The sequence below is a fragment of the Bombina bombina genome, chromosome 5, assembly GCF_027579735.1.
Source record: "Bombina bombina isolate aBomBom1 chromosome 5, aBomBom1.pri, whole genome shotgun sequence".
NCBI lineage: Eukaryota > Metazoa > Chordata > Amphibia > Anura > Bombinatoridae > Bombina > Bombina bombina.
In genome coordinates this window covers 1,051,552,617-1,051,577,966 of record NC_069503.1, presented here as the reverse complement: position 1 = coordinate 1,051,577,966, position 25,350 = coordinate 1,051,552,617, and the positions used below count along the sequence as shown (strand labels likewise).

The 25,350-nt window shown below is 39.7% G+C and overlaps 1 protein-coding gene across 2 annotated transcripts in view; it reads left to right on the top strand.

Moving 5' to 3' along the window:
• Positions 1 to 25,057, top strand: part of TAF2 (TATA-box binding protein associated factor 2) — a 382,948-nt gene extending 357,891 nt beyond the window's left edge. For both annotated transcript variants that reach the window (XM_053715318.1, XM_053715317.1), the window contains exon 26: positions 22,811 to 25,057. In XM_053715318.1, coding sequence (XP_053571293.1) covers positions 22,811 to 23,073 — 263 coding nt within the window. In that variant the 3' untranslated portion in view covers positions 23,074 to 25,057. The remainder of the gene's footprint in view (positions 1 to 22,810) is intronic.
• The last annotated feature ends 293 nt before the right edge of the window (positions 25,058 to 25,350 follow it).

Genomic DNA, 25,350 nt, shown 5'->3' with positions numbered 1-25,350 from the left:
GGAACCTTCAGTCTCTATTATTTCCTTCAAGTTGCTATATATGCATGGAAGTTTTAGGTTTCATGGCTGCAGCATTGGATTCGATTCCCTTTGCTCATTTCATAGGAAACCTTTCCAGTTTTTTATGCTGAATAATGGTGCAGGGATTCTAGGATATCACTTTTTATATCTTTGAATCCTAATGTTTAACTATCTTTGATTCGGTGGTTAAGATCACCATCATTTAGTTCTACAGGTCTCTTCGGTTCTTTCAACCTGGACCATGATCTCTACAGATGCGAGTCTTTTAGGTTGGGAGGCTGTCTGAGGATCTCTTTCAGCACAAGGGGTTTGGAAATCTCAGGAGGCGAGATTACCATTTGATATTTTGGAACTCCGTGCATTCTCAGAGTTCTTCAGTTTGGTTTCTTTTTGAAGAAGAGACGTTTTTTCAGACAGACAATGTCACAACTGTGGCGTATGTCAATCATCAGGGTAGGACTATCAGTCTTTAGGCTGTGACAGAAGTATCTCGGATATTTGCTTGGGCTAAATCCAGCTCCTATCTAATTTCTGTGGTTTTTTTCCCAGGTATAGACAATTGGGAAGCGGATTATCTCTGTTAATCAAGCTTTACATCCGGGAGAATGGTCTCTTTACCCAGATATGTTTTTCAATTTTTCAGATGTGAGGGCTTCCAGAAATAGATCTGATGGCATCTCATCTAAACAAGGAACTTCCCAGGGGCCTATTCAGGTCCTGGGATCCTCAGGCGGAAGTAGTGTATGCATTATCACTTCTTTGGAATTATCAATCTGCCTATATTTTTTCATCTCTGGTTCTTCTTTTTAGAGTGATTTTCTAAATCATCAGAGACCAATCTTTGGTGTGGCTGGTGGCTCCAGCATGGCCACACAGGTTTTGGTATATGGTTCTTGTTCGGATGTCCAGTTGCCAATCTTGGTTACTTCCATTAAGGCCAGACCTTATATCTTAACATTCGTTTTTTTCATCAGGAATTCAAATTATTAATTTGATGGTATGAAAATTTAACGCTTGGTACTTAGTCATAGAAGTTTCTCTGACTCAGTGATTAATACTATGTTGCAGGCTCGTAAATCTGTGTCTAGTAGGATTTATTATCGAGTTTGGAAGATTTACATCTCATGATGCTCTTCTTATGAATTCTCTTGGCATTCTTTTAGAATTCCTAGGATTTTATAGTTTCTTCTTAAGGTTTTGTCTGCATGTTCCTTGAAAGGACAAATCTCTGCTTTTTCTGTGCTGTTTCACAGTAAGAATTGCTAAATCTTTCTGATATTCATTGTTTTGTTCAGGCTTTGGTTCATATCAAGCCTGTCATTAAGCCAATTTCTCCTCCTTGGAGTCTTATTTTGGTTCTGAAGGCTTTACAGGCTCCTCTGTTTGAGCATATGCTTTCTTTGGACATTAATTACTTTCATGGAAAGTATTGTTCTTTTTAGACATCTCTTCAGCTAGAACAGTTTTTTTGAATTATCTGTTCTTTCTTGTGAATCTCCTTTTTTTGATTTTTCATCAGGATAAGGTGGTTTTTGCTGTCCTCATTTCAATTTTTACCTAAAGTTGTGAATTCTAACAACATTAGTAGAGGAATTATTGTCCCTTCCTTGTGTCCTAATCCTAAGAATTCTTTGGTAAGATTCTTACATTCTTTGGATGTGGTAAGAGTTTTGAAATATTATGTTGAAGCTACTCAAATTTCAGACAGACTTCTAGTCTATTTGTTATCTTTTCTGGTTTTAGGAAAGGTCAGAAGGCTTCTGCCTTTTCTTTGGCATCTTGGTTAAAGCTTTTGATTCATCATGCTTATTTGGAGTCGGGTTAATCTCCGCCTCTGAGGATTACGGCTCATTCTACTAGGTCAGTTTCTACTTCCTGGACTTTTAAGAATGAAGCTTCTGTTGATCAGATTTGCAAAGCAATGACTTGGTCTTCTTTGCATACTTTTACTAAATTCTACCATTTTGATGTTTTCTCTTCTTCAGAAGCAGTTTTTGGTTGAATAGTACTTCAGGCAGCTGTTTCAGTTTGATTCTTCTGCTTATAACTTCAGTTTTTTCATTATAAAAATTGAAACTTTTGATTTGGGTAGTGGATTAATTTTTGAGCGGAATTGGCTGTCTTTATTTTATCCCTCCCTCTCTAGTGACTCTTGCGTGGAAGTTCCACATCTTGGGTATCTGCTATCCCATACGTCACTAGCTCATGGACTCTTGCTAATTACATGAAAGAAAACATAATTTATGTAAGAACTTACCTGATAAATTCATTTCTTTCATATTAGCAAGAGTCCATGAGGCCCACCCTTTTTGTGGTGGTTATGATTTTTTTGTATAAAGCACAATTATTCCAATTCCTTATTTTTGATGCTTTCGCTCCTTTCTTATCACCCCACTTCTTGGCTATTCGTTAAACTGAATTGTGGGTGTGGTGAGGGGTGTATTTATAGGCATTTTAAGGTTTGGGAAACTTTGCCCCTCCTGGTAGGAATGTATATCCCATACGTCACTAGCTCATGGACTCTTGCTAATATGAAAGAAATGAATTTATCAGGTAAGTTCTTACATAAATTATGTTTTTCTTCAAACATGGGTATGACATGTCCCGGATAGATGGCGGACTTAGTGCCTCAGGGTTACTAAATAGAATCAAACCCTTACTCCCAGGTGCAGATTCCATCTCTCAGTTTTTATCTGCGGACCAGATAACAGAGAGGCGTTTTCGTTGGTTTTGGGGTCTTTTTTCCTGGGAAGGATAGCCCAGTTTCGTGAATAGCAACAGGATTTAGGTTTTTATTCATCCTGTTCATGGTTCCCGGAAAAGTGGGAACATTTTGTCCTAGCTTAGACCTTAAGTGTCTCAACTTGTTTTTCTCAGTGTTCCATCCTTCAAAATGGAATCCTTTGGTTTGATTCTTGCTTTGGTGTAAGAGGGTCAGTTCAAGATGATAATAGACCTGGAGGACGTGTATCTTCAATCTCCTGAGTTTTGTCATTCTATCAAACACTTTGGCGCCCTTCCTGGACAACATATTGGTTCAGACGCAGTCCTTCCAACAAACAGACTCTCATTCAGGGATCATCTTGTCTTTTCTTTGTTCCCATGAATGGGAATTGAATATGAAAAGAGTTTTCTTGTTCCAACTACAGGAGTAGTTTTTCTTAGGGACCATAATAGTTTCCCTATCCCTGAACCTTTTTCTGACAGGAGGTCAGAAAATCAAGGATTTTCCATCTGGCCTCTTTATACATTTCTATTAGGCCTTCAGTGGCTTAAGGTATGGTCTGATGGTCTTTTTGTTGGACATCGTCCTTTTGCTCGTTCCATCTGAGAGTTCTACTGTTACGCATGCTCGGATCGTAAATGGGGTCCAGGTGAATCTGTCTTTGAAGACAGGCTTTCTCAGGAGAGTCAGGGTTTTTACCCTGGAGACCTGCCTGGATGATAGTGCTCCGGTCGCCAGCAGTTTGGGCTAAGGACTATGGACTCAGGAGGAGTCTGTTTTTCCATTCCTCTTGGAGTTTAGATCTCTTTTCTCCAGGAGGGTCTGGAGAAGGGTTGTCAGGGTCAGGCGGAGTCAAATGTCTGCTTTTCTCTCGTTACACGTGTCTGGCGGATGTTCCAGATGTGTATTCTTGGATCTTCCAGATGTGTACTTCAGGCCTGTACTTTAGTCAGTTGTTCCTATTGGAGCCTTTCCTTGTTTTTTAGTTTTTGCAACAGGCTCAGGTTGAGCCATTGCATTCCGCAGATATTTAATTTTTACCTTGAAAGGTTTTCTTTATTTCCACGTTCTATTCTGCTTGGAGAGTTTCGAACTCAATGACTGCTGGCTGTTAATGCTCTATATTACATATAATACTATGGGAGTTGTTGAGTTTACCCCGGTTCAAGTGTTTTTAACAAAAGCTTAAACCTTATGTATGTATGCATGAGATCCTTATTTTCTTTTTATTTCTTAAATAAAGTTATTTGTATAAATGAGAATTGCAATATTATATATATCCCATTGTTTCCATAAATTCTCTTTCTGAGCAGAAATTCTAAAATTTATTTCGCAGACTAAAGCTACTTATACTTAATTGTATGATCTTTTACAATTACTTTGTTAGTTGTCTTGTGCTCTGAGCTTTAATTCTGCGACAGTCTTATATTAGATATACATTCAGATATTTTTCTGTATATTAATTGACTATAATAAGACTTCTGTTTCATTATAATTCTGTCTCCCCCGTTTTAAATGATCTAAAACTATTTAAATATTATTAACCCCTAATCCGCCGTCCGCCCACAGCGCCGCTATAATAAACCTATTAACCCCTAAACCGCAAGCCCCCCACAACGAAATATACTTAAATAAACTATTAACCCCTAAACCTAACGACCCCCTAACTTTATGTTACTATTTCCCTATCTTAAATTAAATTAAAACTTACCTGTCAAATTAACTAAGATAATTATTAAACTACAATTAAACTAACTACCAATTAAATTAAACTAAACTACACATTAAACAAATCCTTACTAAATTACAAAAAAAAACAAATACTAAATTACGAAAAATAAGAAACAAATTATCAAAAATAAAAAAGAATTACACCTAATCTAATAGCCCTATCAAAATACCCCCCCCCATAAAAAAAATCCTAGCCTACAATAAACTACCAATGGCCCTTAAAAGGGCCTTTTGTGGGCATTGCCCCAAGAAAATCAGCTCTTTTACCTGTAAAAAAAATACAAACACCCCCTCAACAGTAAAACCCACCACCCCCACAACTAACCCCCCCCCCCAAATAAAATAACTATCTAAAAAAAATAAGGGCATTTGTATGGGCATTGCCCTTAAAAGGGCATTTAGCTCTTTTACATGCCCAGACCCTAAACTAAAAATAAAACCTACCCAAAAAAACCTTAAATAAACCTAACACCAACCCCCGAAGATCCACTTACAGTTATTGAAGTCCTGCTTGAAGGATCCATCCAGCCGGCAAGAAGTCTTCATCCAGGCGGCCTCTTCGATCTTCATCCAGCTGGCGAAGTCCTCATCCAGACGGCATCTTCTATCTTCATTCATCCGGCACGGAGCGGGTCCATCCTGAAGACATACGGCGCGGAGCAGCCAATAGGATTAGAGCTGCTCAAATCCTATTGGCTGATCCAATCAGACAATAGGATTTTAGCAGCTCTAATCCTATTGGCTGATTGAAATCTTTTAGCCAATAAGAATGCAAGGTACGCCATCTTGGATGACGTCACTTGCATTAAAGTTCCAGTTTACGGTTGCGACCGGCTTTTTTATTTTGATAGTCTATTAGTTTAGGTGGAATTCTTTTTTATTTTTGTTCGACTTTCTCTGACTTGGTGGTTAGATCACCATCGTATAGTTAAAGGGGCTCCTTTTGTTCATCCAACCTGGACTGTGATTACAACAGATGCAAGTCTTTCAGGTTGGGGAGCTGTCTGGAGATCTCTGACAGCACAAGGGGTTTGGAAGAGGCAAGGTTACCAATCAATATTTTAGAACTCCGTGCTATTTTCAGGGCTCTTCAGGTTTGGCCTCTATTGAAGGGAGAACCATTCATTTGTTTTCAGACAGACAATATCACAACTGTGGCATATGTCAATCATCAGGGTGGGACTCACAGTCCCCTAGCTATGAAAGAAGTATCTCAGATACTTTCTTGGGCGGAATCCAGCTCCTGTCTAATTTCTGCGGTACATATCCCAGGTGTAGACAGTTGGGAAGCGGATTATCTCAGCCGTCAGACTTTACATCCGGGGGGGGGGGGTCACTCCATCCAGATGTGTTTTCTCAGATTGTTCAGACGTAGGGTCTTCCAGAAATAGATCTGATGGCTTCCCATCTAAACAAGAAACTTCCCAGGTACCTGTCCAGGTCCAGGGATCCTCAGGCGGAGGTGTTACCAACCTGCTTATATCGTCCTGCCTCTAGTTCTTCTTCCAAGAGTGATCTCCAAGATCATCATGGAACAATTGTTTGTGTTTCTGGTAGCTCCCGCATGGCCTCACAGGTTTTGGTATGCGGATCTTGTCCGGATGTCCAGTGGCCAACCTTGGCCACTTCCTTTAAGACCAGACATTCTGTCTCAAGGTCCGTTTTTCCATCAGGTTCTCAATTCATTAAATTTGAAGGTATGGAACTTGAACGCCTAGTGCTTAGTCATAGTGATTAATACTATGTTACAGGCTTGTAAATCTGTTTCTGGGAAGATTTATTATCGAGATTGGAAGACTTATATTTCATGGTGTTCTTCTCATAAATTCTCCTGGCATTATTTTATAATTCCTAGAATTTTACAGTTTCTTTAGCATGGTTTGGATAAAGGTTTGTCTGCAAGTTCCTTGAAGGGACAAATCTCTGCTCTTTTTGTTTTATTTCACAGAAAGATTAATAAGCTTCCTGGTATTCACTGTTTTGTACAGCCTTTGGTCCATATCAAGCCTGTCATTAAATCAATCTCTCCTCCTTGGAGTCTTAATTTGGTTTTGAAGGCTTTACAGGCTCCTCCTTTTGAGCCTATGCATTCTTTGGACATTAAACTACTTTATTGGAAAGTGTTGTTCCTTTTGGCCATCTCTTCTGCTAGAAGAATTTCTGAATTATCTGCTCTTTCTTCTGAATCTCCTTTTCTGATTTTCCATCAGGGTAAGGCAGTTTTGCGGACTTCATTTAAATTTCTACCTTAGGTTGTGAATTCTAACAACATTAATAGAGAAATTGTTGTTCCCTCTTTGTGTCCGAATCCTAAGAATTCTTTGGAGAGATCCTTACATTCTTTGGATGTTGTAAGAGCTTTGAAATATTATGTTGAAGTTACTAAAGATTTTAGGAAGACTTCTAGTCTATTTGTTTTCTTTTCTGGTTCTAGGAAAGGTCAGAAAGCTTCTGCCATTTCCTTGGCATCTTGGTTAAAGCTTTTGATTCATCAGGCTTATTTGGAGTCGGGTCAGGCCCCGCCTCAGAGAATTACAGCTCATTCTACTAGATCAGTCTCCACTTCGTGAGCTTTTAAGAATGAAGCTTCAGTTGATCAGATTTGCAAAGCAGCAACTTGGTCTTCTTTCCATACATTTACTAAATTCTACCGTTTTTATGTATTTGCTTCTTCGGAAGCAGTTTTTGGTAGAAAGGTTCTTCAGGCAGCTGTTTCAGTTTGATTCCTCTGCTTATGTTTAAGTTTTTTCTTTTCAACTATGAGAAAAAAAATTATATTTTTGGTTGTGGATTAATTTTTTCAGCGGAAAATGGCTGTTATTATTTTTATCCCTCCCTCTCTAGTGACTCTTCTGTGGAGTTCCACATCTTGGGTATTACTATCCCATACATCACTAGCTCATGGACTCTTGCCAATTACATGAAAGAAAACATAATTTATGTAAGAACTTACCTGATAAATTAATTTCTTTCATATTGGGTCCATGAGACCCACCCTTTTTTTATGGTTGTTATGATTTTTTGTATAAAGCACAATTATATTTCCAGTTCCTTTTTTTAATGCTTTTTACTCCTTTCTTTATCACCCCACTACTTGGCTATTCGTTAAACTGAATTGTGGGGGTGGTGAGGCATTTTGATGTTTGGGAAACTTTGCCCCTCCTGGTAGGATTGTATATCCCATACGTCACTAGCTCATGGACTCTTGCCAATATGAAAGAAATGAATTTATCAGGTAAGTTCTTACATAAATTATGTTTTTTCTGAGAGGGTTATTGACACTGTCATTCAGGCTTGTAAGCCTGTAACTCGTCACATCTATCATAAGGTATGGAGAGCTTACTTATTCTGGTGTGAAGAGCGTGGTTTCACCTGGCATAGGGTCAAGGGTGCCAGGATTCTTTCCTTTCTCCAGGAGGGTCTTGAGAAGGGCCTTTCTGCCAGTTCCCTGAGGGGACAGATTTCAACCCTTTCTATTTTGCTGCACAAGAGGCTCACGGAGCTCCCTGACGTGCAATCCTTCATTAAGGCTCTGATCAGGATCAGATCTGTGTTTAGATCTAACGCTCCTCCTTGTAGTTTGAATCTTGTTCTTAAATTTTTGCAACGGGCTCTGTGTGAGCCTATGCATTCGGTTGACATTAAGTTGTTGTCCTGGGTTCTATTTCTATTGGCTATTGCGTCGGCACGCAGAATTTCTGAAATGGCTGCCTTGCAATGTGAGCCTCCTTATCTGGTTTTCCACACTGATAAGGCTGTTTTACGTACCCGCTTGGGTTTTCTTCCTAAGGTGGTGTCTAATCGTAACATCAATCAGGAAATTGTGGTCCCTTCCTTATGTCCTGATCCTCCTTCTTTCGAAGGAACATTTACTTCATAATCTGGATGTGGTTCGAGCTTTGAAGTTTTATCTTTAAGCTTCTAAGAATGTTAGACAAACTTCTTCCTTGTTTGTTATCTACTCTGGAAAGCGTAAGGGTCTGAAGGCCTCTTTGACTTCCTTATGTTTTTGGTTGAGGAGTGTTATACTTTTAGCTTACAAGTCAGCGGGACCTTGACCTCCCCATAGGATTACGGCTCATTCCACTAGAGCGGTGGCTTCCTCTTGGGCCTTTAAGAACAAAGCCTCTATGGATCAGATTTGTTAGGTGGCTACCTGGTCCTCCTTACATACTTTTTCAAAGTTCTACAAATTTGACGTTTTTGCTTTTGGGTGAAAGGTTTTGCAGGCTGTGGTGCCTGGATTAGGATCCGCCTGTCTTTTACCCCTCCCGTTATCATCCAGTGTCCTCTAGAGCTTGGGTATAGTTTTCCCAACAGTAAGGAATGATGCCGTGGACTCTCCTCATATTAAGAAGGAAAACATAAATGATGCTTGAGAAACAGAGAACAAACAAATGATGCAAACAAAAGTAGCAGAGTGAGCTAGCGTGAGTGGAGACCGCTATTACTAGCGCAATATGCAGAGTTAGTATAAGTATAAAAGGGATAATATCACTATTGTACTTATGTCGTAACCCAAGCCATTTGCTGTTGCTGCCAAGCAAAAAAGAAAGTAGAGCCAACAGGATATATGATGGTTGGATGGTAATAGATAAAGCCGTATTTGTCAGGAAAGCCAGGTCCTGCATAATCAGATGCCTGTGTTTATCGTGACCACAGTCCTGTTGCTCTCTTTTTAATGAATGATACAAGTGCAGTGGCAAGCCTGAGCAGTGGAGAAACAGGTCTAGTAAGCAGGCAGATGTTCAGTCAGTGCGTTAGGGTAGGGTACAGATGCTAGGTGGGGTAACGCTCATACAAAATAACAAGGCTCATATGTAACTAGAGAACCCGTTATGAGAGAAATAAGTCCCAAACCATAATAGGATGCAAACTGTAATTACTCACTGCCCTAGGTATGTCCGCTTGGTTCGTCCGTTTAAAACATCCTGCTGCACATCTCGATGTAAGTCGCCAAAGTAGTATTCGTGTTCCCAGCTCTAACTCTGCTCAGCTGGTCTCCACACTCGCACGCTGCTCAGCTCCTCCTTCAGGCGTGACGTCACCCGGCAGGGGGATCCAATGTCGCTGTGAACAGTAAATGTGGATTGGAGTCCCAGTACTCCAAGTAAAATGTAGCAAAAAAAATCCAAGAAGTGTTCCAGCCGACCAGAGTGTATAGATAGATAAAAGGTGAACTTTATTAGGACCAGTTAAAAATATATACAAAAATAGGCAGACTCCTGTGAAACAGTGGGAGTTAGAAAAAGGTCTGACCGGTTTCAGCCAAGTAGGCTGTAGTCATAGACGTGTTGCACCTATGCAGGTGCAATCTATTTAAAACTCTTAACTCCTCCCCAAGGAGGTGATAAAAGAAAAGAAGACAAACACCCACTGTTTAACCCCTTAAAGGTAATGTATGAAATAGTAACTAGATATGTAGACAGACTTCTTTAGGCATAAATATTATGTAAAAAATGACATGTGAAAAATGACAAATAGTTATGCATGAACCAATAATATAACAATATAACAGTCTAAAAAGTAGCAACCCCGATTTACACAAAAACAACAATAAATAAATAAAGTGTATCCAAATAATATAATAACAAATTATATATAATAGAAAAAACACCTCATATTATAAGTTTAAGGTTAAAGGAGAAAGTAGCTGCTTGACTGTCATTTAAGCATACCAATGTGTTTGATGCACTAAAGGGCACCCTTGTTGAAATTGTTAGATCTAACTATTGCATATAAAGAAATGTCAAAGTCGCTTCAGACTATATTATGAGAACTTAAAATAGGAAATGCATAATGATCGTGATAATATCTAAATATTACTTGTAGGTAAAAAGTAACCAAATGGATATACTAACAAGTTAAAAAAGACTTAACATTATGGAAATATATAGATTCTAGGGTCTACAGTAAGCTATTAATAAATGGCCTGAAAAATAACCTGTATGTAATCAGGAGAAATCGACCAATTATATTTATCAATGTTGAAGGCACAGGGTACACTCTATGAGGTATACCACAAATAGGTCATCTATGAACCTCAGATATTTTTTGATGGACCCAGTGAATCTATTTCCTCCTCCATAGACGTGGAACCGCTCCCACCACCCCATAAAGAGGTTGGCATAGGAGGGGGCGAATTTCGCCCCCATAGCGGTTCCACGTCTCTGGAGATAGAAAGTATCAGAAAACTTGAAAAAATTATGTTGTAGCAGGAACCTGATGACCCTCAAAACAAAATCTTTGTGTTGAGAATCCAGGTCAGTGCACATATCCAGAAAAAATTCTACAGCCTGGAGTCCAAATTCGTGGGGGATACTGGAGTATAAAGCCACCACGTCAATAGTTATCCAGCTGTAATTTGGCTCCCATGTAGTTTGTTCCAATTTAGATAGGGCATGAGCAGTGTCCCGTACGTAACTTGGTAATCTGCGTACCAGTGGTTGCAGGAAATTATCGACCCATTTAGACAGTGGCTCCACTAGAGAGCCTATACCTGCCACAATGGGTCGTCCCTGGACATTTTCGAGACTCTTGTGGACCTTCGGGAAGTGGTGAAAGATGGGCATCACCGGATTATCAACTGACAAACAGTCAAAAGTATGTCTGTCAATGATGCCCATCTCCAAACCATCATCCAGGAGGTCCCTCAAGATCCGCCCAAAAGAGGTGGTGGGGTCTCTGGGTAGGATGGAATAGGCCTCGTTATCACCCAATTGTCTCAAGGCTTCCGCCACGTAGGCATCCCTATCCATCACAACAACACTACCACCTTTATCAGATTGCCGAATGACAATGTTGATGTTTTTTTGTAGGCTGGTAATGGCCTCCCTTTCCCTTCTAGTCAAATTTGAGTTATGGTTAGTATTAGTCTTGGAAAGAGTAGTGAGATCCTCCATGACTCTTTTGTGAAATACCTCAAGACTCTTACCCCTAATATGTAAGGGATAAAAATTTGATGCAGATTTTAGTTTATGTTGGCCTATCGTGTCTTTGGGTATATGATCTATATTCCCTGATAAATCCTCCAGATTAGTGAGTGCACAAATATCAACAAAAGACATGTTGTCAACATCAGAGCTCAAATTCACAGCTGATGGATCAATGATAGGTAATGATGTGTCAGTCTCAGTTTCTGGAAAGAATTTTCTCAGGGTTAGATCCCTCACTAATCTATTTACATCAAGAATTGTCTGAAACAAATCAAAATTCCTAGAGGGAACAAATCCCAGCCCATAGCTTAATACTCTCCTTTCGAGAGGAGTTAGGTTATAGGTAGATAGATATATAACTGAATTATCCATCATTGGGGTCTGTATCATTGGTACCTGTGTCGTGGAGCTCCCCTGTTCTCCCTCAACTGGTATCTCTGTTGTTGAAAGTCCCCAGTGGCTGATTTCTGTCTGTTGCCCCGTCCCCCTCCCCTGGGTCGTCTCGGGCCCAACTGAAAAACCTGCTGTGTGTTGTCAGAGCTATCTTCAGTGCCCTGGGGGTTGGTAGACATATGGTAGTGATTGTTACCTCTTCTCTGGCGCCTCCCCCTTTTGGGAATAGCCCCTGAGTTAGCATGTTCCTTTAGTATACCTCTAGTTGGTTTATCACCCGTTATATTTATTGCTGCACATGCTTGGTAAGTAGGGGTTCCCTCATCCCCCTCGGAGCCAGAGTAACCATCTGATTCAAAACTAGAGGCAAACCTCTCTTCATCAGTTAACTCTGGCTCCGAATCGGAAAAGGCGACCCTCTTAGTAGCCTTCATTTTGGGTTGTTTAGGTTGTTGTGTTCTCTTAGGTGGATAATCTAAGTGTCCCCCCTGACCCATGGCCTGGTGATCTGATTGATTGTGTGGTACTTGGGACCAAATCTTGCTCCTCTCTTTACGTTTCCATATATAGACTGTGCCCTTTGAATAATCTTTCTGGTCCCTAAGAAACTTAGTATGTTTAACCTGAATGATTAGTTTTTTAGCTTCCTCAATCACCTTCCTAAGTGTTTCATCAAATATAGGGTACACTTCATGTTGTTTAAATAAATTCATGTCAGCTTGAAGCAAAATTATCTTGTTTTTAACCTCTTTGAGTAACATGTCCTTATATTCAATAAGTAAGGCTATGAGTTTTAAGGAGCAGTCAGTGAGAGTCTGGTTCCAGCGTTCAATAAAATCCACATCTTTTATGTCGTAGGTAGGGAATTTATTAATCCTTAGTCCCCTGGGTACCATTTGCATGTTAATATATTTAGAAAGAATCCACTTGTCCCATTTTAGTCTTTGTTCCTTTAATTTCAAAGTTTCCATATCATAGAAATTGTCCCCTAGTTTAGTATTAGGTGTGTCACGATCAAATACATCTTGTAATTCCAGCAAGTCTAAGTCCTCATCGTCAGATTCTTTAAGGGAATAAAAGGAGTCTGTTGCTGCCATATTGTCCATATATATATATAGAAATTATAACACTCGACCAATCAAAATCCAATAGTATAGATGTTGATATATATATATTTATATATATTTTTTTGTCGGGCTGCCAATAAATTCAAAAGGGCTTAAACTTAGTCACTCAGGAAGAAGTTGAAGGTGTATATGTAATAACACTAATTGTGTATATATACACCAATTGTTGCATCAATCCAGGGAAGAAAATGAGAAACAGAGAACAAACAAATGATGCAAACAAAAGTAGCAGAGTGAGCTAGCGTGAGTGGAGACCGCTATTACTAGCGCAATATGCAGAGTTAGTATAAGTATAAAAGGGATAATATCACTATTGTACTTATGTCGTAACCCAAGCCATTTGCTGTTGCTGCCAAGCAAAAAAGAAAGTAGAGCCAACAGGATATATGATGGTTAGATGGTAATAGATAAAGCCGTATTTGTCAGGAAAGCCAGGTCCTGCATAATCAGATGCCTGTGTTTATCGTGACCACAGTCCTGTTGCTCTCTTTTTAATGAATGATACAAGTGCAGTGGCAAGCCTGAGCAGTGGAGAAACAGGTCTAGTAAGCAGGCAGATGTTCAGTCAGTGCGTTAGGGTAGGGTACAGATGCTAGGTGGGGTAACGCTCATACAAAATAACAAGGCTCATATGTAACTAGAGAACCCGTTATGAGAGAAATAAGTCCCAAACCATAATAGGATGCAAACTGTAATTACTCACTGCCCTAGGTATGTCCGCTTGGTTCGTCCGTTTAAAACATCCTGCTGCACATCTCGATGTAAGTCGCCAAAGTAGTATTCGTGTTCCCAGCTCTAACTCTGCTCAGCTGGTCTCCACACTCGCACGCTGCTCAGCTCCTCCTTCAGGCGTGACGTCACCCGGCAGGGGGATCCAATGTCGCTGTGAACAGTAAATGTGGATTGGAGTCCCAGTACTCCAAGTAAAATGTAGCAAAAAAATCCAAGAAGTGTTCCAGCCGACCAGAGTGTATAGATAGATAAAAGGTGAACTTTATTAGGACCAGTTAAAAATATATACAAAAATAGGCAGACTCCTGTGAAACAGTGGGAGTTAGAAAAAGGTCTGACCGGTTTCAGCCAAGTAGGCTGTAGTCATAGACGTGTTGCACCTATGCAGGTGCAATCTATTTAAAACTCTTAACTCCTCCCCAAGGAGGTGATAAAAGAAAAGAAGACAAACACCCACTGTTTAACCCCTTAAAGGTAATGTATGAAATAGTAACTAGATATGTAGACAGACTTCTTTAGGCATAAATATTATGTAAAAAATGACATGTGAAAAATGACAAATAGTTATGCATGAACCAATAATATAACAATATAACAGTCTAAAAAGTAGCAACCCCGATTTACACAAAAACAACAATAAATAAATAAAGTGTATCCAAATAATATAATAACAAATTATATATAATAGAAAAAACACCTCATATTATAAGTTTAAGGTTAAAGGAGAAAGTAGCTGCTTGACTGTCATTTAAGCATACCAATGTGTTTGATGCACTAAAGGGCACCCTTGTTGAAATTGTTAGATCTAACTATTGCATATAAAGAAATGTCAAAGTCGCTTCAGACTATATTATGAGAACTTAAAATAGGAAATGCATAATGATCGTGATAATATTTAGTTATTATCACGATCATTATGCATTTCCTATTTTAAGTTCTCATAATATAGTCTGAAGCGACTTTGACATTTCTTTATATGCAATAGTTAGATCTAACAATTTCAACAAGGGTGCCCTTTAGTGCATCAAACACATTGGTATGCTTAAATGACAGTCAAGCAGCTACTTTCTCCTTTAACCTTAAACTTATAATATGAGGTGTTTTTTCTATTATATATAATTTGTTATTATATTATTTGGATACACTTTATTTATTTATTGTTGTTTTTGTGTAAATCGGGGTTGCTACTTTTTAGACTGTTATATTGTTATATTATTGGTTCATGCATAACTATTTGTCATTTTTCACATGTCATTTTCTACATAATATTTATGCCTAAAGAAGTCTGTCTACATATCTAGTTACTATTTCATACATTACCTTTAAGGGGTTAAACAGTGGGTGTTTGTCTTCTTTTCTTTTATCACCTCCTTGGGGAGGAGTTAAGAGTTTTAAATAGATTGCACCTGCATAGGTGCAACACGTCTATGACTACAACCTACTTGGCTGAAACCGGTCAGACCTTTTTCTAACTCCCACTGTTTCACAGGAGTCTGCCTATTTTTGTATATATTTTTAACTGGTCCTAATAAAGTTCACCTTTTATCTATCTATACACTCTGGTCGGCTGGAACACTTCTTGGATTTTTTTGCTACATAAATGATGCTTACCTGATAATTTAAATTCCTTCTGTATGAGGAGAGTCCATGGCCTCCGCAAGTATACTTCGATGGGCGAACCAAAATTTGTTTTTCTCTTCCAGGACCATTTATACCCTGATATTTCTATTACTGTTCCTTGTTCCCTTGGAAGAATGACTGGGATATGAGGGAAGTAGGGGGAGTATTTAAGCCTTTGGCTGGGGTGTCTTTGCCTCCTCCTGGTGGCCAGGTTCAGTATTTCCCAACAGTAAGGAATGATGCCGTGGACTCTCCTCATACAGAAGAAAATGAAATTATCAGGTAAGCATAATTTTATGGGGTTTTTTGCTCCCATACACTATTCTTTCCTAGTCTAGGAAGATTGTTATATATGCATTCTTTTAATTACTATAGGTTATTTGATTCAGACATGATCCAATCAGCTTCTACAACATCTTTCTTGTATCCCATAGGGATGTAGTCCTTTGACGTATTTTTCTTTTGAGCTCCTTTAAGGCTGTCTATTTTGGTTAAGTGTTGTTTCCTTGGAAACAATGCATGTCAGAGCTACCTAGGAGCAAATATCTTTGTGGATTATGTCTGATCATAGTATATATCCGCAATTAAGAGTGGCATTGCCAAAGATATGTTTGATAGGCATTTAAATCTGTAGTTTCTCTTGTTAAGTGTATCCAGTCCACGGATCATCCATTACTTGTGGGATATTCTCCTTCCCAACAGGAAATTGCACGAGGATCACCCACAGCAGAGCTGCTATATAGCTCCTCCCCTCACTGCCATATCCAGTCATTCTCTTGCAACTCTCAACAAAGATGGACGTAGTAAGAGGAGAGTGGTGTATTATAGTTAGTTTTTTAACTTCAATCAAAAGTTTGTTATTTTTAAATGGTACCGGAGTGTACTGTTTTATCAAAGGCAGCATTAGAAGAAGAATCTGCCTGTGATTTCTATGATCTTAGCAGAAGTAACTAAGATCCATTGCCGTTCTCACATATTCTGAGGAGTGAGGTAACTTCAGAGGGGGAATGGCGTGCAGGTTTTCCTGCAATAAGGTATGTGCAGTTAACATATTTCTAGGGATGGAATTTGCTAGAAAAATGCTGCTGAAACCGGATTAATGTAAGTTAAGCCTAAATGCAGTGATTTAATAGCGACTGGTATCAGGCTTATTAACAGAGATACATACTCTTATAAAAGTGTAATATAAAACGTTTGCTGGCATGTTAATCGTTTTTATATATGTTTGGTGACAAAACTTATTGGGGCCTAGTTTTTTCTCCACATGGCTGGCTTGATTTTTGCCTAGAAACAGTTTCCTGAGGCTTTCCACTGTTGTAATATGAGTGGGAGGGGCCTATTTTAGCGCTTTTCTGCGCAGCTAAAATTACAGACAGAGACACTCAGCTTCCTTCTGCATGATACAGGACATCTCTGAAGGGCTCAAAAGGCTTCAAAAGTCGTGTTTGAGGAGGGTAACAACCACAGTAGACCTGTGGCAGTTGTGACTGTGTTTAAAAACGTTTTTGTCATTTATTATTCCGTTTTTGGTATTAAGGGGTTAATCATCCATTTGCAAGTGGGTGCAATGCTCTGCTAACTTGTTACATACACTGTAAAAATTTCGTTAGTATAACTGCCTTTTTTCACTGTTATTTCAAATTTTGCCAAAATTTGTTTCTCTTAAAGGCACAGTAACGTTTTTTATATTGCTTGTTAACTTGGTTTAAAGTGTTTTCCAAGCTTGCTAGTCTCATTGCTAGTCTGTACAAACATGTCTGACACAGAGGAAACTACTTGTTCATTATGTTTAAAAGCCATGGTGGAGCCCCATAGGAGAATGTGTACTAAATGTATTGATTTCACCTTAAACAGTAAAGATCAGTCTTTATCTATAAAAGAATTGTCACCAGAGGGGTCTGTCGAGGGGGAAGTTATGCCGACTAACTCTCCCCACGTGTCGGACCCTTCGCCTCCCGCTCAAGGGACGCACGCTAATATGGTGCCAAGTACATCAGGGACGCCCATAGCGATTACTTTGCAGGACATGGCTGCAATCATGAATAATACCCTGTCACAGGTATTAGCCAGATTGCCTGAATTGAGAGGCAAGCGCGATAGCTCTGGGGTTAGACGAGATACAGAGCGCGTAGATGCTGTAGGAGCCATGTCTGATACTGCGTCACAATTTGCAGAACCTGAGGACGGAGAGCTTCAGTCTGTGGGTGACGTCTCTGAATCGGGGAGACCTGATTCAGAGATTTCTCATTTTAAATTTAAGCTTGAGAACCTCCGTGTATTGCTTGGGGAGGTATTAGCTGCTCTGAATGACTGTGACACAATTGCAGTGCCAGAGAAATTGTGTAGACTGGATAAATACTATGCAGTGCCGGTGAGTACTGATGTTTTTCCAATACCTAAAAGGCTTACAGAAATTATTAGTAAGGAGTGGGATAGACCCGGTGTGCCCTTTTCCCCACCTCCTATATTTAGAAAAATGTTTCCAATAGATGCCACTACACAGGACTTATGGCAGACAGTCCCTAAGGTGGAGGGAGCAGTTTCTACTTTAGCAAAGCGTACCACTATCCCGGTTGAGGACAGTTGTGCTTTTTCAGATCCAATGGATAAAAAATTAGAGGGTTACCTTCAGAAAATGTTTATTCAACAAGGTTTTATTTTACAGCCCCTTGCATGCATTGCGCCTGTCACTGCTGCGGCGGCGTTCTGGTTTGAGGCCCTGGAAGAGGCCATCCATACAGCTCCATTGACTGAAATTATTGACAAGCTTAGAACACTTAAGCTAGCTAACTCTTTTGTTTCTGATGCCATTGTTCATTTGACTAAACTAACGGCTAAGAATTCCGGATTCGCCATCCAGGTGCGTAGGGCACTATGGCTTAAATCCTGGTCAGCTGATGTGACTTCAAAGTCTAAATTACTCAACATTCCTTTCAAGGGGCAGACCTTATTCGGGCCTGGTTTGAAAGAAATTATTGCTGACATTACTGGAGGTAAGGGTCATACCCTTCCTCAGGACAGGGCCAAATCAAGGGCCAAACAGTCTAATTTTCGTGCCTTTCGAAATTTCAAGGCAGGTGCAGGATCAACTCCCTCTGCTTCAAAACAAGAGGGAACTTTTGCTCAATCCAAGCAGGCCTGGAAACCTAACCAGTCCTGGAACAAGGGCAAGCAGGCCAGAAAGCCTGCTGCTGCCTCCAAGACAGCATGAAGGAGCGGCCCCCTATCCGACAACGGATCTAGTAGGGGGCAGACTCTCTCTCTTCGCCCAGGCGTGGGCAAGAGATGTTCAGGATCCCTGGGCGTTGGAGATCATATCTCAGGGATATCTTCTGGATTTCAAAGCTTCTCCTCCACAAGGGAGATTTCACCTTTCAAGATTATCTGCAAACCAGATAAAGAAAGAGGCATTCCTAAGCTGCGTGCAAGACCTCCTTGTAATGGGAGTGATCCATCCAGTTCCGCGGACGGAACAAGGACAGGGGTTTTATTCAAATCTGTTTGTGGTTCCCAAAAAAGAGGGAACCTTCAGACCAATTTTGGATCTAAAGATCCTAAACAAATTCCTCAGAGTTCCATCATTCAAGATGGAAACTATTCGAACCATTTTACCCATGATCCATGAGGGTCAGTACATGACCACAGTGGACTTAAAGGATGCCTACCTTCACATTCCGATTCACAAGAATCATCATCGGTTCCTGAGGTTTGCCTTTCTAGACAGGCATTACCAGTTTGTAGCTCTCCCATTCGGGTTTGCTACAGCCCCAAGAATTTTTACAAAGGTTCTGGGCTCACTTCTGGCAGTTCTAAGACCGCGAGGCATAGCGGTGGCTCCTTACCTAGACGACTTCCTGATACAGGCGTCAAGCTTTCAAATTGCCAAGTCTCATACAGAGATAGTTCTGGCATTTCTGAGGTCGCATGGGTGGAAAGTGAACGAAGAAAAGAGTTCTCTATCTCCTCTCACAAGGGTTTCCTTCCTAGGGACTCTGATAGATTCTATAGAAATGAAAATTTACCTGACGGAGTCCAGGTTATCAAAACTTCTAAATGCTTGCCGTGTTCTTCACTCCATTCCGCGCCCCACGGTGGCTCAGTGCATGGAAGTAATCGGCTTAATGGTAGCGGCGATGGACATAGTGCCATTTGCGCGCCTGCATCTCAGACCGTGGAATGGGGATTACACAGATTTGTCCCCTCTACTAAGTCTGGATCAGGAAACCAGAGATTTTCTTCTCTGGTGGTTATCTCGGGTCCATCTGTCCAAAGGTATGACCTTTCGCAGACCAGATTGGACCATTGTAACAACAGATGCCAGCCTTCTAGGTTGGGGTGCAGTTTGGAACTCCCTGAAGGCTCAGGGTTCATGGACTCAGGAGGAGAAACTCCTCCCAATAAATATTCTGGAGTCAAGAGCAATATTCAATGCTCTTCTAGCTTGGCCTCAGTTAGCAACACTGAGGTTCATCAGATTTCAGTCGGACAACATCACGACTGTGGCTTACATCAATCATCAAGGGGGAACCAGGAGTTCCCTAGCGATGTCAGAAGTCTCCAAGATAATTCGCTGGGCAGAGACTCACTCTTGCCACCTGTCAGCGATCCATATCCCAGGGGTAGAGAACTGGGAGGCGGATTTTCTAAGTCGTCAGACTTTTCATCCGGGGGAGTGGGAACTCCATCCGGAGGTGTTTGCTCAATTGGTTCTCCGTTGGGGCAAACCAGAACTGGATCTCAAGCTTCCTTGTTACGGATCCAGGTCCAGGGACCCAGAAGCGGCACTGATAGATGCTCTAGCAGCGCCTTGGTTCTTCAACCTGGCTTATGTGTTTCCACCGTTTCCTCTGCTCCCTCGTCTGATTGCCAAAATCAAACAGGAGAGAGCATCAGTGATATTGATAGCACCTGCGTAGCCACGCAGGACCTGGTATGCAGACCTAGTGGACATGTCATCCTTTCCACCATGGACTCTGCCTCTGAGACAAGACCTTCTAATACAAGGTCCTTTCAATCATCCGAATCTACTTTCTCTGAGACTGACTGCATGGAGATTTTCCTATCAAAGCGTGGCTTCTCCGAGTCAGTAATTGATACCTTAATACAGGCACGAAAGCCTGTCACCAGGAAAATTTACCACAAGATATGGCGTAAATATCTTCATTGGTGTGAATCCAAGAATTACTCATGGAGTAGGGTTAGGATTCCTAGGATATTGTCCTTCCTCCAAGAGGGTTTGGACAAAGGATTATCAGCTAGTTCTTTAAAGGGACAGATTTCTGCTCTGTCTATTCTTTTACACAAGCGTCTGGCAGAAGTTCCAGACGTTCAGGCATTTTGTCAGGCTTTAGTTAGAATTAAGCCTGTGTTTAAACCTGTTGCTCCCCCATGGAGCTTAAACTTGGTTCTTAAAGTTCTTCAAGGGGTTCCGTTTGAACCCCTTCATTCTATTGATATCAAACTTCTATCATGGAAAGTTCTTTTTCTGATGGCTATTTCCTCGGCTCGAAGAGTCTCGGAGTTATCTGCCTTACATTGTGATTCTCCTTATCTGATCTTTCATTCAGATAAAGTAGTTCTGCGTACAAAACCTGGGTTTTTACCTAAGGTGGTTTCTAACAAGAATATCAATCAAGAGATTGTTGTTCCATCATTATGTCCTAATCCTTCTTCAAAGAAGGAACGTCTTTTGCATAATCTAGACGTAGTCCGTGCCTTGAAGTTTTACTTGCAGGCTACTAAAGATTTTCGTCAAACAACCTGTTTGTTGTTTACTCTGGACAGAGGAGAGGTCAAAAGGCCTCGGCAACCTCTCTTTCTTTTTGGCTTCGGAGTATAATCCGTTTAGCCTATGAAACTGCTGGACAGCAGCCCCCTGAAAGAATTACAGCTCATTCTACTAGAGCTGTGGCTTCCACCTGGGCCTTTAAAAATGAGGCCTCTGTTGAACAGATTTGCAAGGCTGAGACTTGGTCTTCGCTTCATACCTTTTCAAAATTTTACAAATTTGATACTTTTGCTTCTTCGGAGGCTGTTTTTGGGAGAAAGGTTCTACAGGCAGTGGTTCCTTCCTTTTAAGTTCCTGCCTTGTCCCTCCCATCATCCGTGTACTTTAGCTTTGGTATTGGTATCCCACAAGTAATGGATGATCCGTGGACTGGATACACTTAACAAGAGAAAACATAATTTATGCTTACCTGATAAATTTATTTCTCTTGTGGTGTATCCAGTCCACGGCCCGCCCTGTCCTTTTAAGGCAGGTCTAAATTTTAATTAAACTACAGTCACCACTGCACCCTATGGTTTCTCCTTTCTCGGCTTGTTTCGGTCGAATGACTGGATATGGCAGTGAGGGGAGGAGCTATATAGCAGCTCTGCTGTGGGTGATCCTCTTGCAACTTCCTGTTGGGAAGGAGAATATCCCACAAGTAATGGATGATCCGTGGACTGGATACACCACAAGAGAAATAAATTTATCAGGTAAGCATAAATTATGTTTTTGTTATCAAACATTGTAGGGTTTTGCTATTTTAGAGCAGTCCTGGGCCACACCTCTGGAAAAGCCCAATCGAGTGTGCTTATAATGTTTGCTTTGCTTTGGCCAATTAGAACCAGATGTAAATGAGATCCAGCACTGATTCAAGAAGTCATCATGTTACAAGAGCTGTATGTATTCAGGGTAGTGGAAAAAAACATTTCCGTGGTAAATTACAGGAAAAGCAGGCCAAATAAATTATATGTATTGCATTTTTTTCTGCACTTCATTGTTTTATTTTATTTTAAACGTTATGTCTCTTTAGTGCCTTTTGTGCGTCCAATGCAATTTATTGTTCCATCTTTATGGAAACTATGAATTATTCTGCTTCACCACTGTGAACCAGTTATGCAAGGCATGCATTCTTTTTTTACCATTTCAGCATGCTTACATCTTAGCAAGCAGCATTTGGTAAGAAAGTTTTCTTAAAGTAGCGCTTCGGAATCTGTTGGCTCGCTACAAATAAATAATAATAATAAAGGGATATGAAACCCAAATCTTTTATTTCGTGATCCAGATAGAGCGTGCAATTCTAAACAACTTTCTAATACACTTTAATCATCAATTTTTATTCATTCTCTTGCTATATCTTGTTGAAAAGCAGGACTGGCTCATTTCTGGAGCACTATATTGCAGCAGTTTTGAAAGAATGTTGTCCAGTTGCAAGAGCACTATATGGCAGCACTATTTCCTGCCATGTAGTGGTCCAGACACCTACCTAGGTATCTCTTCAACAAAGAATTCCATGGGAACAAAGCAAATTTGATAATAGAAAGTAAATTGGTATACTCTGTCTGAAACACAAAAGAGAATGTTTGAGTTTCATATCCCTTTAAGATATCTGTGAAGTATGCTTACCACCTATAATTCTCTATTTTCCATAATAAATGCATGGATGATATTTTAAACAGTACCCAGAAGTTGTCCTTTGTTTACTTGCAATTAAGGTTATGCCATATTACTTTTGTTTCATACACTTTTATTTTCTTAGGTAAGGAGCAGTCTTTGGAGATGCACATGCTTCCTCTGCCCATGACCCCCTTATCGTCATTTATTAAGGAATCCAGTTCTTCTAAGCATGGGGACCACCATCATCATCACCACCATGACCATAAGAAGAAAAAGAAGAAGCACAAACACAAGCACAAGCACAAACATAAGCACGAAAGTAAAGAGAAAGACCGAGAACTGCTTCCTTTCTCCAACAGCCCGGCCAGCGGACGTTCTATACGTTCGCCCTCATTTTCAGACTGAATATATTGCTGGGAAACTCGTTACTGCTAGACCGAGGCATCTTCATACTGACATAACGTTATCCAGTTAGGTCAAACATGGCTGGCCACTCTAATCATCAAAGAACATGAACAATCAAGCTGTTAAGGATGTCCTCCCATAGGAACAGGTGGCAAAATCTATATTTTGACTAAGCCAACCCTGCACTTATGCTGCCCAGACTGAACAAATGAACCAAGTTTACAGTCCTTGCCAATAAAATACACAATGTGGTTTCTCAAACATTTGTAGCACAGGAAAAGTTGAACTTCCTCCCGGTATTATATGTGCCATAAAAACGCGTGGTTCTTCTAGTGAGAAGATTTGTTTTGGGTCTCCGCCTTAGTCTGACACATATCAATTAATAATCTTTTAGGAAAACAGATTTTCATTTTTCCCAGTTCTCTTCTTACCGCTGACTTGTTATAACCAAATTTCAGGAAGAATATTTTCCTCTGTGGCTTCAATACACCGCTCTTTTCTCTCTTATTAATATGATTTTCTTCACAAAATACACCAGTTACTAATACAGGGCCTTTACACCTCTGAACACATCAGATGAACTGCCAGAATAAAATTATTTTTAAGACTTTGAAGTAGAGTTTTCTAGCAACATCATGTGCCAAAACTGTGGTGAAGATACCGTTTCCAGCAGTAGATTATATAATCAGCAGCACACCTCCTATGGAGACAATGTCTTGTTCTTATAAAACCTATTTTTCTCCTTTTTTATGCTAGGTTCTTTCTTGCTTTAAAGGGATACTGATCCCATTTTTTTTTCTTTTGTGATTCAGATAGAGCATGCAATTGTAAGCATCTTTCTAATGTACTCCTATTATCAATTGTTCGTTCTCTTGGTAGCTTTATTTTAAAAAGCAGGAATGAAAGCTTAGGAACCGGCCCATTTTTGGTTCAGCACCTGGGTAGTCCTTGCTGATTGGTGGCTAAATGCAGCCAACAATCAGCAAGCACTACTCAGGGTTCTGAACCAAAGATGGGCAGGCTCGTAAACTTACATTCCTGCTTTTTAAAATATAGATACAAAGAAAACAAATGAAATTGATAATAGGAGTAAATTACAAAGTTGCTTGAAATCGAATTTCGCTATCTGAATCATGAAAGAAACAATTTGGGTTCAGTATTCCTTTAATTCCATCCAAAATTAGACTTCTATAGATTATTTTACTACAGCTAAGAATGGGGTTTTTTTTTTTTGTTTGTTTGTTTTTAGAACACTTTTAGCAATAAAATGTTCAATAAAAATATTCTTTGAACATATTTTAGAATGCATTATTTATATAAAACATGGGCTTTACAGAATGCATTTGATCAGTGAAGGTTTCATAAATAAACATATTTGTAGATGACCAGTGACAACATATATTCTAATGATTTGCTATGTCCTATATATGACCATAACAGCTTAGCTAATAATGCGCAACAATAATAATTCAATCAGTTCATAGAAGTGATATTCAAGTTTGACTCCATAAAGTCTGTTTTTTCCTCAAGGAGTCACTAGATAAATAGTTTTCGCTATAGATTTTTTTTCATACATTTTTATTTGAGTCTAAGCGGTATCACTTCTTTTGATATATAATAATCCTATTACTTGAATAAAACTGAATGTGGTCCTCTAAATTCAGCAACACTGATAAAAACCACATCATGTGTTTTTCATTACATTTTTGTTTATTCGTTCTAGAACCCTGTGTTTTAGGTACTTATCATCAGGACCCTTGCAGCGATGCCTTGTGTCATGCAATTAGTGTATCCTATAGGAGCCTTCAAATTCTGTTCCTCTTTTTTTTATTATTATTATACTTTAGGTGTAATGTTATAAATAATTATGCCTGTTACCTAAAAATGTGTTTTTAAACTTTTTTATAGTTTTTTTTTTTTTTTTTGTAAAGTAACCTATTTGTACTATGAAATGCACAATTGAAAATAAAACTGTTTTATAATATTCTTCAAATGTAGTTTTATTAATTGCAATCTTTGATTTTCTTGATTTTACTACATTCGAAAACCTATAAGCAACATGTTTGCAGTCATTTTTACAACAAAGGATAGTGATGATGATATATTTCTAAACTAGGATGGCAAGTACCAGTTTTTAGTGTTTGTTGGAACATTTGTAACTCACGGGAGTGGGCATTTGGACTTGGAGGGCACTACACAGCATCAGGGGCAGCCGTTCCTTTGGTGTTTTCAAACTCGGTGCAGATGATTTCAGCCAGATGTGTACTATTTAATGTT